The sequence below is a fragment of the Monopterus albus genome, unplaced genomic scaffold (assembly GCF_001952655.1).
Source record: "Monopterus albus unplaced genomic scaffold, M_albus_1.0 scaffold7.1, whole genome shotgun sequence".
Classification (NCBI taxonomy): Eukaryota; Metazoa; Chordata; class Actinopteri; order Synbranchiformes; family Synbranchidae; genus Monopterus; species Monopterus albus.
Window position 1 is genome coordinate 898,748 of NW_018127887.1, and position 16,263 is coordinate 915,010.

The following is a 16,263-nucleotide window of genomic DNA, read 5'->3' on the forward strand; positions in this document are numbered from 1 at the left end:
AGGGGTGATAATGGGCTGTCATGCTAAGATATTTGTTTGTTGTAAGCTGTTGTTTTTAAAACGATTTTGCAGCTTATTTGAGTGAATTATTAACATGTAAAGTATTTGTTCATTTATTGACTTATTAATTTTACATGTGCTTAGATTGCAACATAAATTGTTTGCAGAAAATACACAACATATCATTGTTTGCAGACCCGTCGGCAAACATTTGCGCAATGATGTACGCGTTGCATTCTCTGACATCTAGGAGGCTAAACTATCAACTCCAAGGCTGGACTGACTGGGCTGACTGGGCTGACTGGGTTGAGTCTGCGGGGTGAGCGCACGTGCCATCGTGGCTCCTATGGCAATCCGATAGATCACGTCTATCAATATTCACGTTATTAGAAAGCGGGAGGCCGATGTCTCCGTGATTTCAGCGCTGTTTGGATGCCGGTGACAGCTGCGTGCATGTCATCACCTTGCACTGACAGAGAGCTCCGATGTAGTGGGGAGGTGGAGATCATGCTTTGTCACTGAGGAGCTCAGCAGCAGCAGCAGCAGCAGCAGCAGTCTTCCTCTCCGGCACGTCCGACGCTCAGCATGCTGCATCCTGATGCTCTCTCGTCTGTACGCTATGGGTTTACCTGGATTTACATGCATTTCCCGTTTATGGCTTTTACATGACCGTCGGATTGATGCGGCCACATATATTTGTGCGGCCAAATATTGTTAATCTCAATGTTTGAACCGGGGGAAGAGAGGCACGTTCCAAGTGTCAAATAAGATAGGACCCGTCCTGCGGATGCACCGTCACTGTTTTGCCTCCACTGGCTCTCCAAGTGTATGAGATTCATGATTCATCCCCGTGTTGCCACGGGTTATCCTTAGAGCTCATTTCTTATCTTTCATCAAAATGGAAAGGTTCCAGTCTTCCATGCGCAAACGGCTGTACAGCTTGCCGCAAAACATTGGGCAGAAACCCTTTGTGATTGACGAAGGAGACAACGGCGACAAGGACACTAAGAGGAAAAGTATTCGGCTAAAACATTTGTCCTCCCAGTCTCCCGCAAGCAGTTGCAAGAGCATTGATGAGGCCAGGAGCGAAGACTTGGAAAGGCACGTTACTGTGAAGACCAACTTGAATGGGGACTGTCGCTTATTTAGAAGCAGTATCTCTTCCATCACTGGGCGACATCCTTGCGGGTCAGAACCAGCGGAGCAGCGGCGCCTCGCCCCCGATGCTGATACCGGTGCCAGCGAGAGTTTCCCCGGTGAGCACAGCCCCGGGGCCCAGCAGCGGGCAACGGGTGGTCTGAGTGGCGCAGTGGGGCAAGCATCCGTGGTTGACCAGTCAAGTTTCATCAAGTTGGAGGGTACCGAGCAAATCATAGTACCAGAAGATGACCGGCTATACCAAGCAGGATTCATGCACCGGCAGTTTGGGGCGATGCTCCAACCGGGAGTCAACAAGTTTTCTCTGCGGATGTTGGGGAGTGAGAGGGCCGTGGAGCACGAGAGGGAACGAGTAAAGTCTGCTGGCTTCTGGATAATCCACCCATACAGTGATTTTAGGTATTTTACGCACAGAAAACCTTTCTTTACCAGCAATGGTGGCATACAAAAAGTGCTGCAGTGATCCAGTAACATCAGACTCTTAGCCTACAGATATAGTAGAAGTCATTATTATAAAACACCCTAATCTCAATGAGACATAAAACGTTATGAAATATGATAAGGACAGACTAATCCCTTATACCAGGAACATCTCTTCTTCTGTCACTATGTAATGATATATCGATAACGTGATAATCAGGATTGTGAGCCTGTGCAGTTCAGGTGTATCATAAGAATAATGAGCCTTGGTAATCCATACACACTTTGAATAGGTAAATGGCTTAATTTCTGAAAATGATCTTTTATCAAAGATTTAATTATAGTCTACTATAGGCTTTTAGTACAGAGAAGCATTTTATAGCCAAAGGGAGTGTAACATACCAAATGGTAGCACACTTTTGTGGGATAAATTCTCTATTTTCTTCAGCCCAGAGAAGTGTGTATATGATTCAATACACACAAGAATAGGATATACAGTTATCTAGCCCAATTTTTGTACAAAGTTCTCTGCCTATGAATGAAATTAGTCATTTACAAGCCTTCCTGTTCTACATTTCGTTGCATGCTGCATACAAATCAGCATTCTATTTATCGCTGCCATCAAGAGATTTTTATGACATTTAACCTTGAGGCTCACTGTCATCATATTTTCACCAGCTAGTTGTTCACTGATGAGCAAAGGCAGTGGATTACAGAGTGCAACAGGGGCTTGGAAATGGGGTAATCAAAACAGGGTAGCATGGCCATTGAAGATATTAGAAGCACACATCAGTGCAGATTATTACAGCACAATTAGTCTAATGGAGCAGAGATGGTGTGGCTGGGGAGGGGGGGCACACCACAAACCACTGGACACAGAGAGGGAGAAACACGAAGAAAGACTGAAATGAAAATGATGTTGTGAGAAGTCAGGGCACCCAGGTGTTAACTCTCTGTATGAGTTATTGGGTGTTAACAATAATGATAAGTTAGAGTTTGCGCCATCAAAGATTATTTGGACCGTTTTGGTTTATGAGACATTGTTGCACCTAACATTGCAGGTTCAAATCCTGCAGTCAACTTCCCTCCGTCGTCTCTGTAACAGTGGGCTGACATACTGTTTCCATGGCCACTGTGCAGCAACTCTCTGCTCCTCTCTTTTTATGAACACCATCTTTAATATCATAAGTAAACATTGTCTTTTATTAAGGCTTCATGTGGTTACAGCAGCAGACGTACTGAACTGGCATGCTGCGTAAATATGGTTAGTATGATTGCTGGTAGGCTGGAGCCCCACTACAGGTGTGCGTTAAGCCACTGAGCTGCACACAGGCTGTTACGCTTCAGCTGTGCTCTGACAGAAAGAGATAAGTATCTCTGGTACAAATGTGATCCCTTTTTCAACTGTCCTGATTGATCTAAGCTCCTTTTACCATTTTAAGCCTTTTTGTGTTCACTTTGCTTATAACGCCTCTCTTTGTGCTCTCATGCTGTTTAACTGAGTTGCACTCTGACCCAAATAGTGCAAAATTCCTCTCTGGACTAGTAAAGGTCCAGAGACTGTACAACTGTCAGCTTTATTTTGATGGTAACACCAGGTTACACCAACAACTTGTCTGATCTTTGTTGACTAAATGCTGCATGCACTGTCAAAATGATGATCATGTAGGACGGTTTGCAAGGGCCGGCAGTAATGCACACTGTCCCCTACAAATTTGAATGTTTCTTTTGGTCCAGCTGTTCCAGGGTTCTGTAGCTCACTGACGTGTGTGGATCAGTAATCCTAACTACTCAACATCTGGCTGATGGGAGCTGATTTCTGGAGATGACATGGATTCCCAGGAGATAACGGTGGATTTAGCCAGAGAGGGGAAGTGCAATTAGGACCAGTGTGCCATTGCAGAGACAACAGGCAGATGAAGAGAGGAATGCAAATGCTTTGTTTGGCAGAGAACAACAGAAAGCTGATTAAAACAAATGGCCACCCTGCCCTCACTGGTCCCCTGGTTTTGTGTTCTTCTGTGAAGGTTGGGTGTAAGTAAAACACAATTTGTAGATTTGGACAAAGCTTATTCATGTCAATACTGTCAGTCACTTTTTTCCTGGACCCTCATGTGAACCCAGAGAATGTTATTATGCCTGTGTGGTTTTGTGGTTCCTGTTTGTTTCACCAAGTTTGGAGTCATTATCACCTCACATTTAGTCAAATACTCCAACCTTTCTCTCGCAGTCCGTCATGACTAAAGTATTGATTTATACCTGTCGACAAGATGGTAAGTCAATTTTTCAGTCAGTGCTTTTTTAAAGGTTGCATTTCCTCTGACTTACATCCTCTTTTCAAGCGTTCATGCATGTTGTCCACATGCTGTGTAATGCAGGTTGTACTGGCCCTGTAGGAGTGTCAGTCTCCTGTTTGATTGATCACCAGTTATTTAAGTCTCACACATTCACAGGCAAACTGGTAATTTACACACAGACACTCTCCATATCTTGGCTGGAACGTATGTAGCTGAGCTGTATGTTTCTGTGTGTTTAGGGTTGTGCTGTAAACTGCTTGGCAAATAAAATATTCCTAATGCTGCTACTAGAAGAATTATTGTACTGTCCTCTTATTCTTCCAATTATAAATGAGCTGAACACTTTGCTGCTGTTACTTGAGGGCCACGTTAGTTGTGAAAATCCATTTTTTCACGAGGAATTTAGATAAATTCCAATAACCCATTTTCCTCTCCGTCCCTGGTGTGTAGCTAGAAGCACCATATTGATCTGAAGAAAAGAACCACTGTCTTGAGTCAACCATTTTCCTGCTTTGTTAATGTTTACACTCAAGCAGACTGTTTACATTGTTTCTGTTCATTTGGACATAAACCCCCTGGAATTTGTGTTGTAGTGTGAGACTGCAAGTTGCACAGAGATTAATTTCTATTTGAAGTTCCCACACATCCACAATTGCTTTGAATATGCAGCACACACTCAGTGTGCACATAGATACAGTTGACTCAGACTCCTGCTTTAAAATGTTTGTTAAATTGATCAGCAACAGCTGTTAAAATTAGTGACTATTGATAATTTGTTTTTGTATCTTCAGATATTCTTTACTGTTTGACCATAAACTACAAACTACTTTTACCAGCGCTGCAACTAACAGTTATTTCATTATCAATTAATCATGTTGTTTTTATAACCTTTATTTATGTAGGGTAGGTCCACTGAGAGGCCACAGATTGACCTGTGGCCACTGGGCAGCTCCACTGGAACTACTGGGGTTAGGGGCCTTGCTCAAGGGCACCAGTCAGGTTAATAAGGGTGAGACGAGCGCTGCTTTGTCACCTGTCCCACCCAGATGTAATCCTGCTGGTCCAGGGGGTTGAGTCGGTGACCTTAAAAAATCTGAGATCTGACTATGGAGACCACATCTCAAATAAAAGCACAAAAATGTCAGAAATCCTTTAAAAATGTGTGGCATAACTGAAGGTACATTAATGCATGAAGGCTCCTGGATGTCACTAACGCATGCTGAGATGTATTCTGTCATAGGTATGAGTGAAGTTTATGATGATTTATTGAAGGACCGTTTCTGGGCCTAAACGAATTTAGCCTGCTCTTATCTAGATATGAAAGTTAAATGTGTTGCTGTGTATTTCAGGTTCTACTGGGATCTGACCATGCTGCTGCTGATGGTGGGAAATCTCATCATCATCCCTGTGGGCATCACCTTCTTCAAGGACGAGCACACGCCACCCTGGATTGTCTTTAATGTGGTTTCGGACACCTTTTTCCTCATGGACTTGGTCCTCAACTTCCGCACGGGCATCGTCAAGGAGGACAACACAGAGATTATCCTAGACCCACAGCAGATCAAGATCAAGTACCTAAAGAGCTGGTTCATCGTGGACTTCATCTCCTCCATACCTGTGGACTACATCTTTCTTATCGTAGAAACACGCATCAACTCAGACTTTTACAAGACGGCCCGCGCTCTGAGGATCGTCCGCTTCACCAAGATCCTCAGTCTGCTGCGGCTGGTGCGCCCCCCCAGACTCATCCCCTACATCCACCACTAGAGGTAGATCCTGCAGGGATAAGCGTTTTGGATCTTCCTACATAAGACTACACTAGCTAATAACACACAGCTTTATGGATATTTAAATCATTGTTGTGATGTACAATAATTATTCAGCCAAAAATGAGTCAGCAACAATTTAGAAAATCATTCTAGTCACTGTGAAAAATGTCAGAAATCTTCTGCCTACAGCTTTTTAAATGTGAATAATTTCAGGCAAGGAAGCTATACAAATATAGCACGTTTCATACACAGAAGCAATATAAATTGCTTTACATAGGCAAAGAGAAACACGATATATATAGTATAAAACCAGAATTTCAGAGTTTAAGTCTGAGTAGTAAATTGAATTCCCTTAGTTTTACAAAAACAGGTGATTTAAAGACACCACCTATTGGCTTTGAGAATGCTATGAGCATTTTTCACCATTTTCTGACATTTTATAGAATACACAGGCTAACTGCTAATGAAAATAATTGTTGGTTGACTCAGAATGCTGTCCTGAACATAGTCAGAGTTCCCCTGCACTAGCAGATTTCACACAACGTCTTTCAAATAACATTTTTGCTGTCAGTAATGACAAGAACACATATCGTGACACTTTTTGTAGCGTAAATGTCTAATGTCTTAACGCTATGTGGTTAAAATTTTGGTTCTCCTCTGAGGCTCACACATACTTACACAAGATCGGGTTACTTAATAACAGATGTGTTCCTGCATTATCTTTTTTTAAATTCCAGCTCAGCTGTGTTCTCCATAGGCCATTAATGTTGCTTGCAAGATGGTTATGCAACACAGAAACAGCCTCTCATGGACTATAGAAGATTAAGATCAGCGAGGCATGCTGTCTGTTGGCCCACACAGCATCTACTCTGTATTTCAAATCCTCTGATTGCATGAGAGCAAAAATGACATTTTCTTTATTTAGTTAAAAAGAGATGTGTGTCTGTTGTGCCAGTTGCATTAATGCTGATAATCTGTGTCACAGGTTTTCCATATGACCTATGATCTGGCCAGTGCCATGGTGCGTATCATGAACCTGATTGGTATGATGCTGCTGCTGTGCCACTGGGATGGCTGTCTGCAGTTCCTGGTTCCCATGCTGCAGGACTTCCCTGCTGACTGCTGGGTCACTAGAAACAAGATGGTGGTAGGTGGATTATTTATGAGTCAGACACTATGCAGACATTATGTTTTGTCTGTGCTCTTATCACTGGTTTGAAGTGGGTGGGTCTCCACTGAAAAATATTAGCAACATTTGCATCAAAATTTGGCGACAGGTGGTGGGGTGTGGGGTCACTGTCAGTCAAACCTGATCGGACCACACACACATACTGTGTAGACCTGATGAAACTGAGCCACTGAGTTCTTGAATGTTTTCAGTCTCTTAATGAACAATACTTTGACGTTTTTGTTTCAGACTTTAACTTGGATTGTTGCTGATTTGGTCATGGACATTTAATAGTGTAGAGAATTACATACAGATATGTTTTGAAACAACAAGAAGGTTCTGGGTTCGATCCCCGGCTGACCCGGTGCCTTTCTATGCAGAGTTTGCATGTTCTCTCTGTGCCTGTGTGGGTTCTCTCCAGGTTCCCCTGCTTCCTCCCACAGTCCAAAGACACGGTGTTAGGTTGATTGGTGACTAAACTGCCTGTAGAAGTGAGTGTGTGTGTGATTGTCTGTTTCTAAGTGTCAGCTCTGTGATAGACTGGTGACCTGTCCAGGGTGGACCCCGCCTCTCGCCCAGTGTCCGGTCTCGCCCAGTGTCAGCTGGGATTGGCTCCAGCCCCCCAGTGACTCTGTTGAGGATAAGCGGTATAGATAATGGATGGATGCTTTGAAACCAGTTTTCAGGAAATTCAAATCATATTTAAAGATGTAGCAGTTGATTAATCACTTAGTTGATCAACATAAAAATTAATCAGCTATGATTTTAATACTTTTAATAATTGAGTGATTTTTAATATTCTTTAAGCAAAAATACCAAACATTCCCTAATTTTAGTCTCAAATTTGAGGATTCGAACCTTTTATTTGTCATTTATGACAGTAAACAGAATATCTTTGGATTTTGGAATGCTGGTTAAATAAAACAAGCTATTTTAAGACATCACCTTGGGCTCTGGGGAAGATTTTTGACATTATGAAGACCCAATGATTAATCACTTTAATTGAGAAAGTAATCAGCAGATTACTCAAAAATGAATTTTTTGGGGGGGGTATTTATAGATAGTCTTTATTAATTGCTGAGTACATAATATATTAAAAGACATAGTGGGAACTGAAACAGACCTACACACACACAAAACAGGACAGCAATGTAAGTGCCTAAATTATTGTCCATCCATTCTGCGACAATAGTGCGAGCGCCTCATGAGCTGCTTCAAAGCCGACAGACCTGTAAAATAAAGGCCCGATTTCTTGTTCTTGAACTCTGAAAAGGCTCACAGAGACATGCTGCTCCTTTAGTGTTGCTGATAAACCTTCTCCTCCACATCTCCTCCAGAATGACACATGGGGTCAGCAATACTCCTACGCACTATTCAAAGCCATGAGTCACATGCTGTGCATTGGGTACGGCCTGCACCCTCCTATCGGCATGGCTGACGTGTGGCTCACCATCCTCAGTATGATTGTGGGCGCTACGTGCTTCGCCATGTTTGTGGGGCATGCGACTGCACTCATTCAGTCTCTGGACTCCTCCAGGAGGCAGTACCAGGAAAAGGTGGGTGGTCTGTCCCTACTTGGCTCGTATTTGTCATAGAACAATCAACTTTCTTCGGGTCTAACAGAGTTGAAATCAGTGCTGGAATATAGCTAAATACGATAATTGCACTTTTGAGGTACTTTGCCTTAGTATTTTCATTTCATTCTACTTTTTCTTATATTGCACTACATTTCAGAAAGAGATATTATTAACAATTACTTTTTATATTAAGGTTTTACACACAAAACATATGACCAGTTTGTAAAATACAGTGGAACCTCAGTTTTCGTATGCCCTACTTTTCGTACGATTCGGTTTTTCGTACGGATTAATCACGAAAACCGAGGTTCCACTGTACGATGCATTGTTACAGATTAAGCTTTTCAGTGGTATATGAAGTTGTTAAAATTAGCTTCACCTTGCCAAACTACAACAGTAAAATGCTACTAACACATGAATTCATCAGTGTTAATATTTTAATAATGTAATAGCCTACAATATAATATTAAATTCACAGGGTTTGTTTTTCTGCATAATGATTACTTTTACTTTTAGCAGGTCAGGTATGTTTAGCTGATAGTAATTCTGTAGTTCTATGAAAATAAGTTTTTGAATATTTAATTTTTACTTGTGTATTTTTATACTGTGGTATTGCTATTGAAATAGTTTCTGCCGTGACTTTAAATGATTGAAATGATTCGAAATGAGGCGAAACTGCTGATGTTAATGTTGTAAAGAAAAGTGACAAAGAATTACTGCATATCCAGCAATGATGTGAAGAGTAAAGCCACCTTTTTGTTTACTGATGGTCTGCAGGTGTGAAAATGCCTCACTCAGGGAGACCAGAGGCACAAAAAGTTTGCTTTTGTTGTTGATTTTTAACATAGTAACTGGAAATGGACTTACAGCAGTGCATAACATACATAGGCTGAATAAACCCTGACCATTTCTGATGCTTTGCTGGCAGAGTACACTGCTGAAGGACACACCAGTTAATGTTATTAGCTGCAGCCTGCAGAGCACAACTGTATTTGTCAGATGGGGCAGAGGCACCATGTCGCACTGTGGGCAGGTTTCACAGATGGCCTGACAGTTGACTGTTAACATAATGAGAGACATTATAGTCCTCCTCTGAGCCAACACATCAATCAGTTTAATACATCCATTTTGACATCACTTTTTGTCTTACACACAAATGCACTTACATTACAGTTGTTCACTTAAATGTTTCTATTAATTTTAACCATTTTAATAATTGAGAATTGGCATTATCGTTACAGTATAAACAGGTGGAGCAGTACATGTCCTTCCACAAGCTCCCTGCTGACATGCGTCAGAGGATCCACGATTACTACGAACACCGTTATCAGGGCAAGATGTTTGATGAAGAGAGCATTTTGGAGGAGCTGAATGAACCGCTGCGTGAGGTTAGAAATCATCCATGTTTTTGTGATAATGTTGCCGAGTCATCGTAATGTTGGCTCCAACATCTGATACAACAAACAGACATTTTTGTAACACTTACCTGTGGCATTTATAAAAGGTATACAAACATGTAATAAATGGTTTAAAGTAATGTCATTGTAAGCAAATATAAGTGTATTTATTTATAGTTAACAATTATTGTGCATTAATAAACACAAAAATGTCCTTAACTCTGCTTACAAGCACATTATATTGTGTTATAAAATGTAGTTAATACTACTTATAAATGCTAAACACGTTTTATGGCTCTCAGTGGCAAATATGTGAAGTAATGATGTGAGGATTTATGCACTAAATGGTTTATAATTAATTATTTATGTAATCTAAAATGGCTCTCTTACTTTGCATGATAATGTTAATAGTCATGTAATCTGATTAGTAATGGCTGGAGACTGTATGAGGACAGAGAAGCTCATTAACTGCATCAAGCTGTTAACCACCATGCTTTTATAATGATTGAACTGTGCACATGCAGAAACAGTGACATTTGTGTTGCCTTTGCTGAAATGTAAAACATTTTTTGTGCCTTTCTGCAGGAGATCATCAACTTTAACTGTCGAAAGCTGGTGGCCTCCATGCCTCTGTTCGCCAACGCTGATCCAAACTTTGTCACCTCTATGTTGACCAAACTTCACTTCGAGGTGTTCCAGCCGGGCGACTACATCATCAGAGAGGGAACCGTTGGCAAGAAGATGTACTTCATCCAGCACGGTGTTGTCAGCGTCCTGACAAAGAGCAGCAGGAGCACCAAGCTTTCTGACGGCTCTTATTTTGGAGGTAATATCCACACACTGCCTGCTGTGTGTGCGGCATGCTAATGTATTCTGCAGCTGGTAGCAGCACACTTTGAATGTATTGTATGTGAAGGAATGATAATAGCACAATATGTTGTGATTTATTTTGCTCGGGCACTCAGGAGATTAATTTTTCTGACTATTAGCTGGGAAAAATTGTTCACATCATTTCTTTAAAAAGGTTTGGGAGAACAAGGAGCAAAACGCTGGGAGCTTTGATTCCATCTGTGGGGTTTCCCCCTTTGTCAACATCATATTTAAAGCTGAAATCCAGAACTTTCCATTTGTTGTCACCTGTGTTACTTCCTCTTAACTGGCCATTGTCAGCATCCAGCTGTGTAGCAGAGCATCCGGGAAACATGGCAATGGCGATTATTTCTAACCTATAGTTTAATGTTTAGCGTTTGTGATGCAAAAATTATATTCATATTTATTTTTGGCTTAAAGCTTCTAGACACAGCAAAACACACACATACATGAAAATTGTAAATGAGGACAGAAAATGTGTGTAAAATTAGCACATGGCAAAATCGGTGCTGTATGTCAGAAGTCCCATGTTGTCATATGAAACTAATAGATTAAACTGATAAACAGAACAGAGTGAATGTGTGTGTTTGTGTCTACAGTATATCCTCTATATGTCTGTCCTGAAAAATATGTCTGCTTTCTGTTTTATTTTGCACATTATTTTATTTTTCTCATCTGGCATGACAGATGAGGTCAGGACAAACTCTAAGCTGCAGAAATTGTGTGCTCCATCTGTTGGGGGTTCAGATGCATCTGTCTTTTCATGTTTTATCGTATCACACTAGTAATTCTATCATCTCCTTTCCTTTTATGAATTGACCTACAAAGGTATGATTTCTGTTGCAATGTTTCACTTGTATGAAAAAAGGAGAAAACCATTGTATAACACTTTGAATTTAACTTTTTTTCCCCCTCCCTCCCTGCAGAGATCTGCCTGTTGACTCGAGGCAGGAGGACAGCCAGCGTGCGAGCAGATAACTACTGTCGGCTCTACTCTCTGTCTGTAGACAACTTCAACGAGGTTCTGGAGGAGTATCCCATGATGCGAAGAGCCTTTGAGACCGTGGCTCTCGACCGCCTGGACCGCATCGGTGAGTGGTGTGCCAAGAAATACAACCTATTTCATGTTTCACAGTTTAATGTTATTTATTATGCTGATATTTACTTCTGTTCTTTACTTGAGTAAAAGAACCAATACAACAATATAAAACTAATTTGTTATTTGAGTGGTAAATATGAAGTAAAATAGCAGGGAAATACTCAACTAAAGTACAAGTACTTCAAAAGTGTACTTGAGTACAGAATTTGAGAAAACTTGAGTTAATGCACTTTTGTACTAGATGGCACTCGAGACGGGAACCACATAGTTTTTATTACCTTTTTTGTGAGCAATATAAACAAATAGTGGGGTTTTTAATTAGAATACCTTTGCTTTCATCAAGGAACAATTGATTCATAGTCCATCAGTACGAAGTGTGGCATGAACTTATTTGTCTTTTCATAACAGGGAAGAGGAACTCTGTTCTTCAGCATAAGGTCCAGCATCACCAAAGTTCTGGCACACTAAACCTGCAGGAGAGTGAGATCATCCAAAGAATAGTGCAACATGACCGTGACATGGCCCAGTGCACACAGCTGATTCAGACCAGCACCGCAGAGAGCCTAAACCCTCCCCCAGCTCCCCCATCACCCACCCCAGTCATCTGGGCCCCACTGGTTCAGGCCCCACTCCAGGCTGCTGCAGCCACCACCCCACTGGCTTTGGCCTTGGCCCACCACACCCAGCTGCCTCCCATCCTCTTCCACCGTCCTCTGGCATCAGGCTCTGGCTCCCTGAAGGACCCCGCCAGCCATCCAAAGAGAGCCGATGCTGCAGCCAACACCATCACTTGCTGTGGTTCAGGGCTCGGTTCTCCTGCCAGCTCCACCAAATTCCACTCTGGGGTTGAGACTCCCACGCTGACGTACCTCAGGACACAGCATCTCACCACTGGACCTGTGTCACCCACTCTGACTTCCCAGCCCGTTTTCACCAGCAGTCTGCAGCCACTGACCCCTCTGCCTGCTCACCAGCCCCTGCCCCATCCTCCCCACTCCAGCATGGCATCTGCCTTACCCATCAGCCAGGCCACCGTCTCCTACAGCTGCTCCCCTCAGCTTCGCTCCCAGCACTTCCATGGTACTATGACTACCCCACCCCACCTAGTAAGCTTACTCCAGCAGAGGGCACCAGGGAGGCTAGCAGGGAGAGTCCCAGCCCCCTCGGCCTCCACCATAAGCCCTCTGATCTGCAGTTCAGTCGGCCCCATACTAAGCCAGCTGCAACAGACCTCTCATGCCACCCTGCAGAAGATGGGACCCACTCCTGACAGAGCCAGCAGGACATCCAGCAGTCTGAACCTCCCACAGATTCCCTTCATCACCAGCACCCAGTCCTCCGGTGGAGGTGTTCAGCCAGTGTCTGCAGTCGGAGCCGGGGTCACTGCCTCTCTGGCTCAGCACAGTCTGGCTGGCCTCCAGTCTGTTTTCCTCCCCCAGGTTGTCCCCGAACACTCGGCCCTTGCCACCCTGGCTCAGTATGGCTCCACTGAGGGCTCGCCCTGCTACACACCTCCAGTCCAGAGTCCCAGCATACAAAGCCCTGTGAGAGGAGAGACAGTTTACCACAGTGACCTCTCCAGCACCAAGGACTCTCACAGCCTTCTAACCCCCGAGACCTCATCCCCTGCCAGGATGGCCTGTACCCTCAGAGAGAGGGCCGAGTCCTCGGTGGATCTCTTTACCCAGGAAATAAAGACTATCTCAGGCTCTCACAGCTCAACACACCAGGAAAGGCCTTCGGCAATGAGCGGGTCCTCGGAGGGGGTAGCAGGGGCATCGAGCCCCTTCTACTCCCCTATCAGAAAAGCCTACAGCCCGATCCTGGATCAAGCCACCCCCATCAATGGGACACATTCAGGACCCGAACCTCAGAACCAGTCCACTAGTGCCCACTCCCCTCACACCAGATCCCCTGCTAAGATGTTAGAGACCGAACACAAAAAGTCCAAACTTCCATCCAACTTGTGAGGTTCAGACACACCCTCCTGTAATGCCTGAACAAAATGGAGATCGTCTCCTTCTTGGCATTATTGTAGGCACTGCTTTGTCAAATTTGAAAGTAGGAGGGTGTGTTATTCTAATCAGATTGGAATTGAGTGGTTTAATTTTTAATGACTGGATCATGGATAATAATGGACAATGACTGATATTTTTCTACAGGATATTGCTTCTTTGAATATATAATTAAATCCAAAACCTCTTCATGGGTATATATAGCACTTCATAAAAATATGAACTGTTCCATGTATTATATTCTAACCATACTGTGGGATTTGTTATTTGTATTTGTTTAAACTCTCATTGTCAGAGCCATTTTGTGTAAACTTTTAGCAACACCTGTTTAGCTGGAAATGTGTCCACTACTGTATCCAGTTATGATTGAAACCAAAAATGATTGTTCTTTTTATATCCTTTCCCACTATTGAGTGTGTTGTGTGAATGCCGTTACCCCTTAAGAGATTCAAGAAGAGACAGAGACTGCGCACTTTGCTTGTTTCAGAAATCGCTTAACGTAAAGGTTTGACGACAGCGTGTCTTCCAAGAAAGCGCTTCAGCAATATTGCACACCCAAATGGGTCACAGAAATAACTGATCAATCAACAACACACAAAAGTAATGAATGTATTGTAATGTTTGTTTATCTGGGTGTGAGAAGTGGGATTCATTTTGAATATGATGAACATGATGGCTTTCTGCAGAATAACCAGTTTCAAAGACGGTGCATGCATTTCTGATGTGTCCCTCCACAGCTGCTCTGGCGTGTGGTGAGCCACACAACTGATGCCAGCACATTTCAGTCTGACAATAACTTCAATACAGAACATACACCTGAGCCAAGGTTCGTGTGCCATTAGCATAGTATGCAATAATCGTGTTGTTTTTTTATGGGTATACAAAGGTACTGTGAATTGAAGCACTTGATGAGATTCTGTTTTTAGTTCAAACAGATTTAAAACAAGGGAATTAAGTATAAAAAAAAAAGCAATTGTTGATAATCAAACATCCTGAAACCAGCGATGCACTAAGATTGATCTGAATGTTTCTTGCACCAGTCAAAGGGCTAAAAGCTGTTATTTGGACACATGGTTAATAGGAAACCCTGATGGGTCATATTGCTGCATATTTACCTCTGTCATTGTCCATTATTTGATTGTAAAGTTTTACAACTGCTGAACAGCTGCTGCTTTGTGATGCTATGCTGAAACAATAAGATGTATCGCTTGACTGCTTTTTACAAACCAGACTCTGAAATCCTTCTACTGGTTAATAAGTTCATGTGATTTGATGATACTTCTCTCTCTGTCTGGATGTGCAGCCGGCGATGAACTGTGAGAAGCTAGCCGGCCAGCAGTCCAACCATCAGAGGATCCTGTCCAGTGGCTTTAGCTGCCTGGTTACTCAACCAGAGGTTTGCTGTGACTCTTACCCCCAACCCTCCCAAGAGAAGACAGATACTGTCAGTCACTACCAATGGGCTCGATCAATCCCTAATTACTATTCTCCTCCAACCCTGCACCACCACAACATCTGCCAAAGGCATCAGCTCAGATTGAGTGTAAGATTATTTTGAGTAGATTCGAGTTAAAAAAAAATGTGTGGGAGAGGAGGTGTCGGGCATTCATCTCTTCATACATTTATTTTTCATTTTGTTGCCTTTTAGTCACCAAATCTGATGATTCTATCACCTATGTATGTTAGGCATATTTTATTTTAGCTACTTAACTCAATGCAATAAAATAACATAGGGTCAATGATGCTTGTCCTAGCTGTTGATTTCTTTTCAAGTGCAGATTGTGGCATGAAAGAGAAACTGATAAAACGCTGGTGAAGTTTCAGACCTTAAACCGGATTATAAATTGAGAACTGCCAACATTTAAAATAGCCAGGATTATCATCTGTCAGATATTTGAGTCGTCGGTACAAAGAAAATTATCTGCCGTGTTCCCGGAGTGAGATTAGTGAGTGACTATAGATATTTAATTCACCGCTGCTGCAAGGTTTTATTCAACTAAGCTGTTTTCACTTTGAGGTGGTCAATTCAAAGCAGACAGAACTTAGTCATATGTCATCCAGGGCAAAGAGTAGACAGACCTGATGTTCCCTGTCCTGTACTAACTCCACTAAGATGAATGAATGAATGATGGTTTACTCTGTGTGTATCATGTTGATTTTGTTTTTAATTTCTTTATTTTGTGGCTATACACCACCTTATATTCAGATATAGTGCAATCAGAGATACTAACCTATTGATATGGGTATAAAAGTATCAATACCACAGTGGAGAAATACTCAATTACAAGTAAAAGGTCCGCATTCAAAATCATATCTAAAATAAAAGTGCAAACATATTAGCAGCAAAATATACTTAAACTATTTGCATTACTGCTTCACCGATAAATAAGCAGCATTTCAGTATTGTGGCTGATCAAGGACATCAGAAACTGCTAGGTAGTTTAATCTTGTATAAAAATATAATTAATAATTATTCACTACAACTGCCAGATA

General features: G+C 42.2%; 1 protein-coding gene across 1 annotated transcript; it reads left to right on the forward strand.

The window, feature by feature from the left end:
* Positions 1 to 355: 355 nt before the first annotated feature.
* LOC109972976 (potassium/sodium hyperpolarization-activated cyclic nucleotide-gated channel 3-like) lies at positions 356 to 15,498 on the forward strand. Its single transcript, XM_020622250.1, has 8 exons — positions 356 to 1,557; positions 5,225 to 5,639; positions 6,630 to 6,791; positions 8,150 to 8,368; positions 9,631 to 9,777; positions 10,372 to 10,612; positions 11,583 to 11,747; positions 12,164 to 15,498. Exons 1-8 carry the CDS (start codon positions 899 to 901, stop codon positions 13,723 to 13,725), a joined length of 3,570 nt encoding a protein of 1,189 aa, XP_020477906.1. The 5' UTR covers positions 356 to 898; the 3' UTR covers positions 13,726 to 15,498.
* The last annotated feature ends 765 nt before the right edge of the window (positions 15,499 to 16,263 follow it).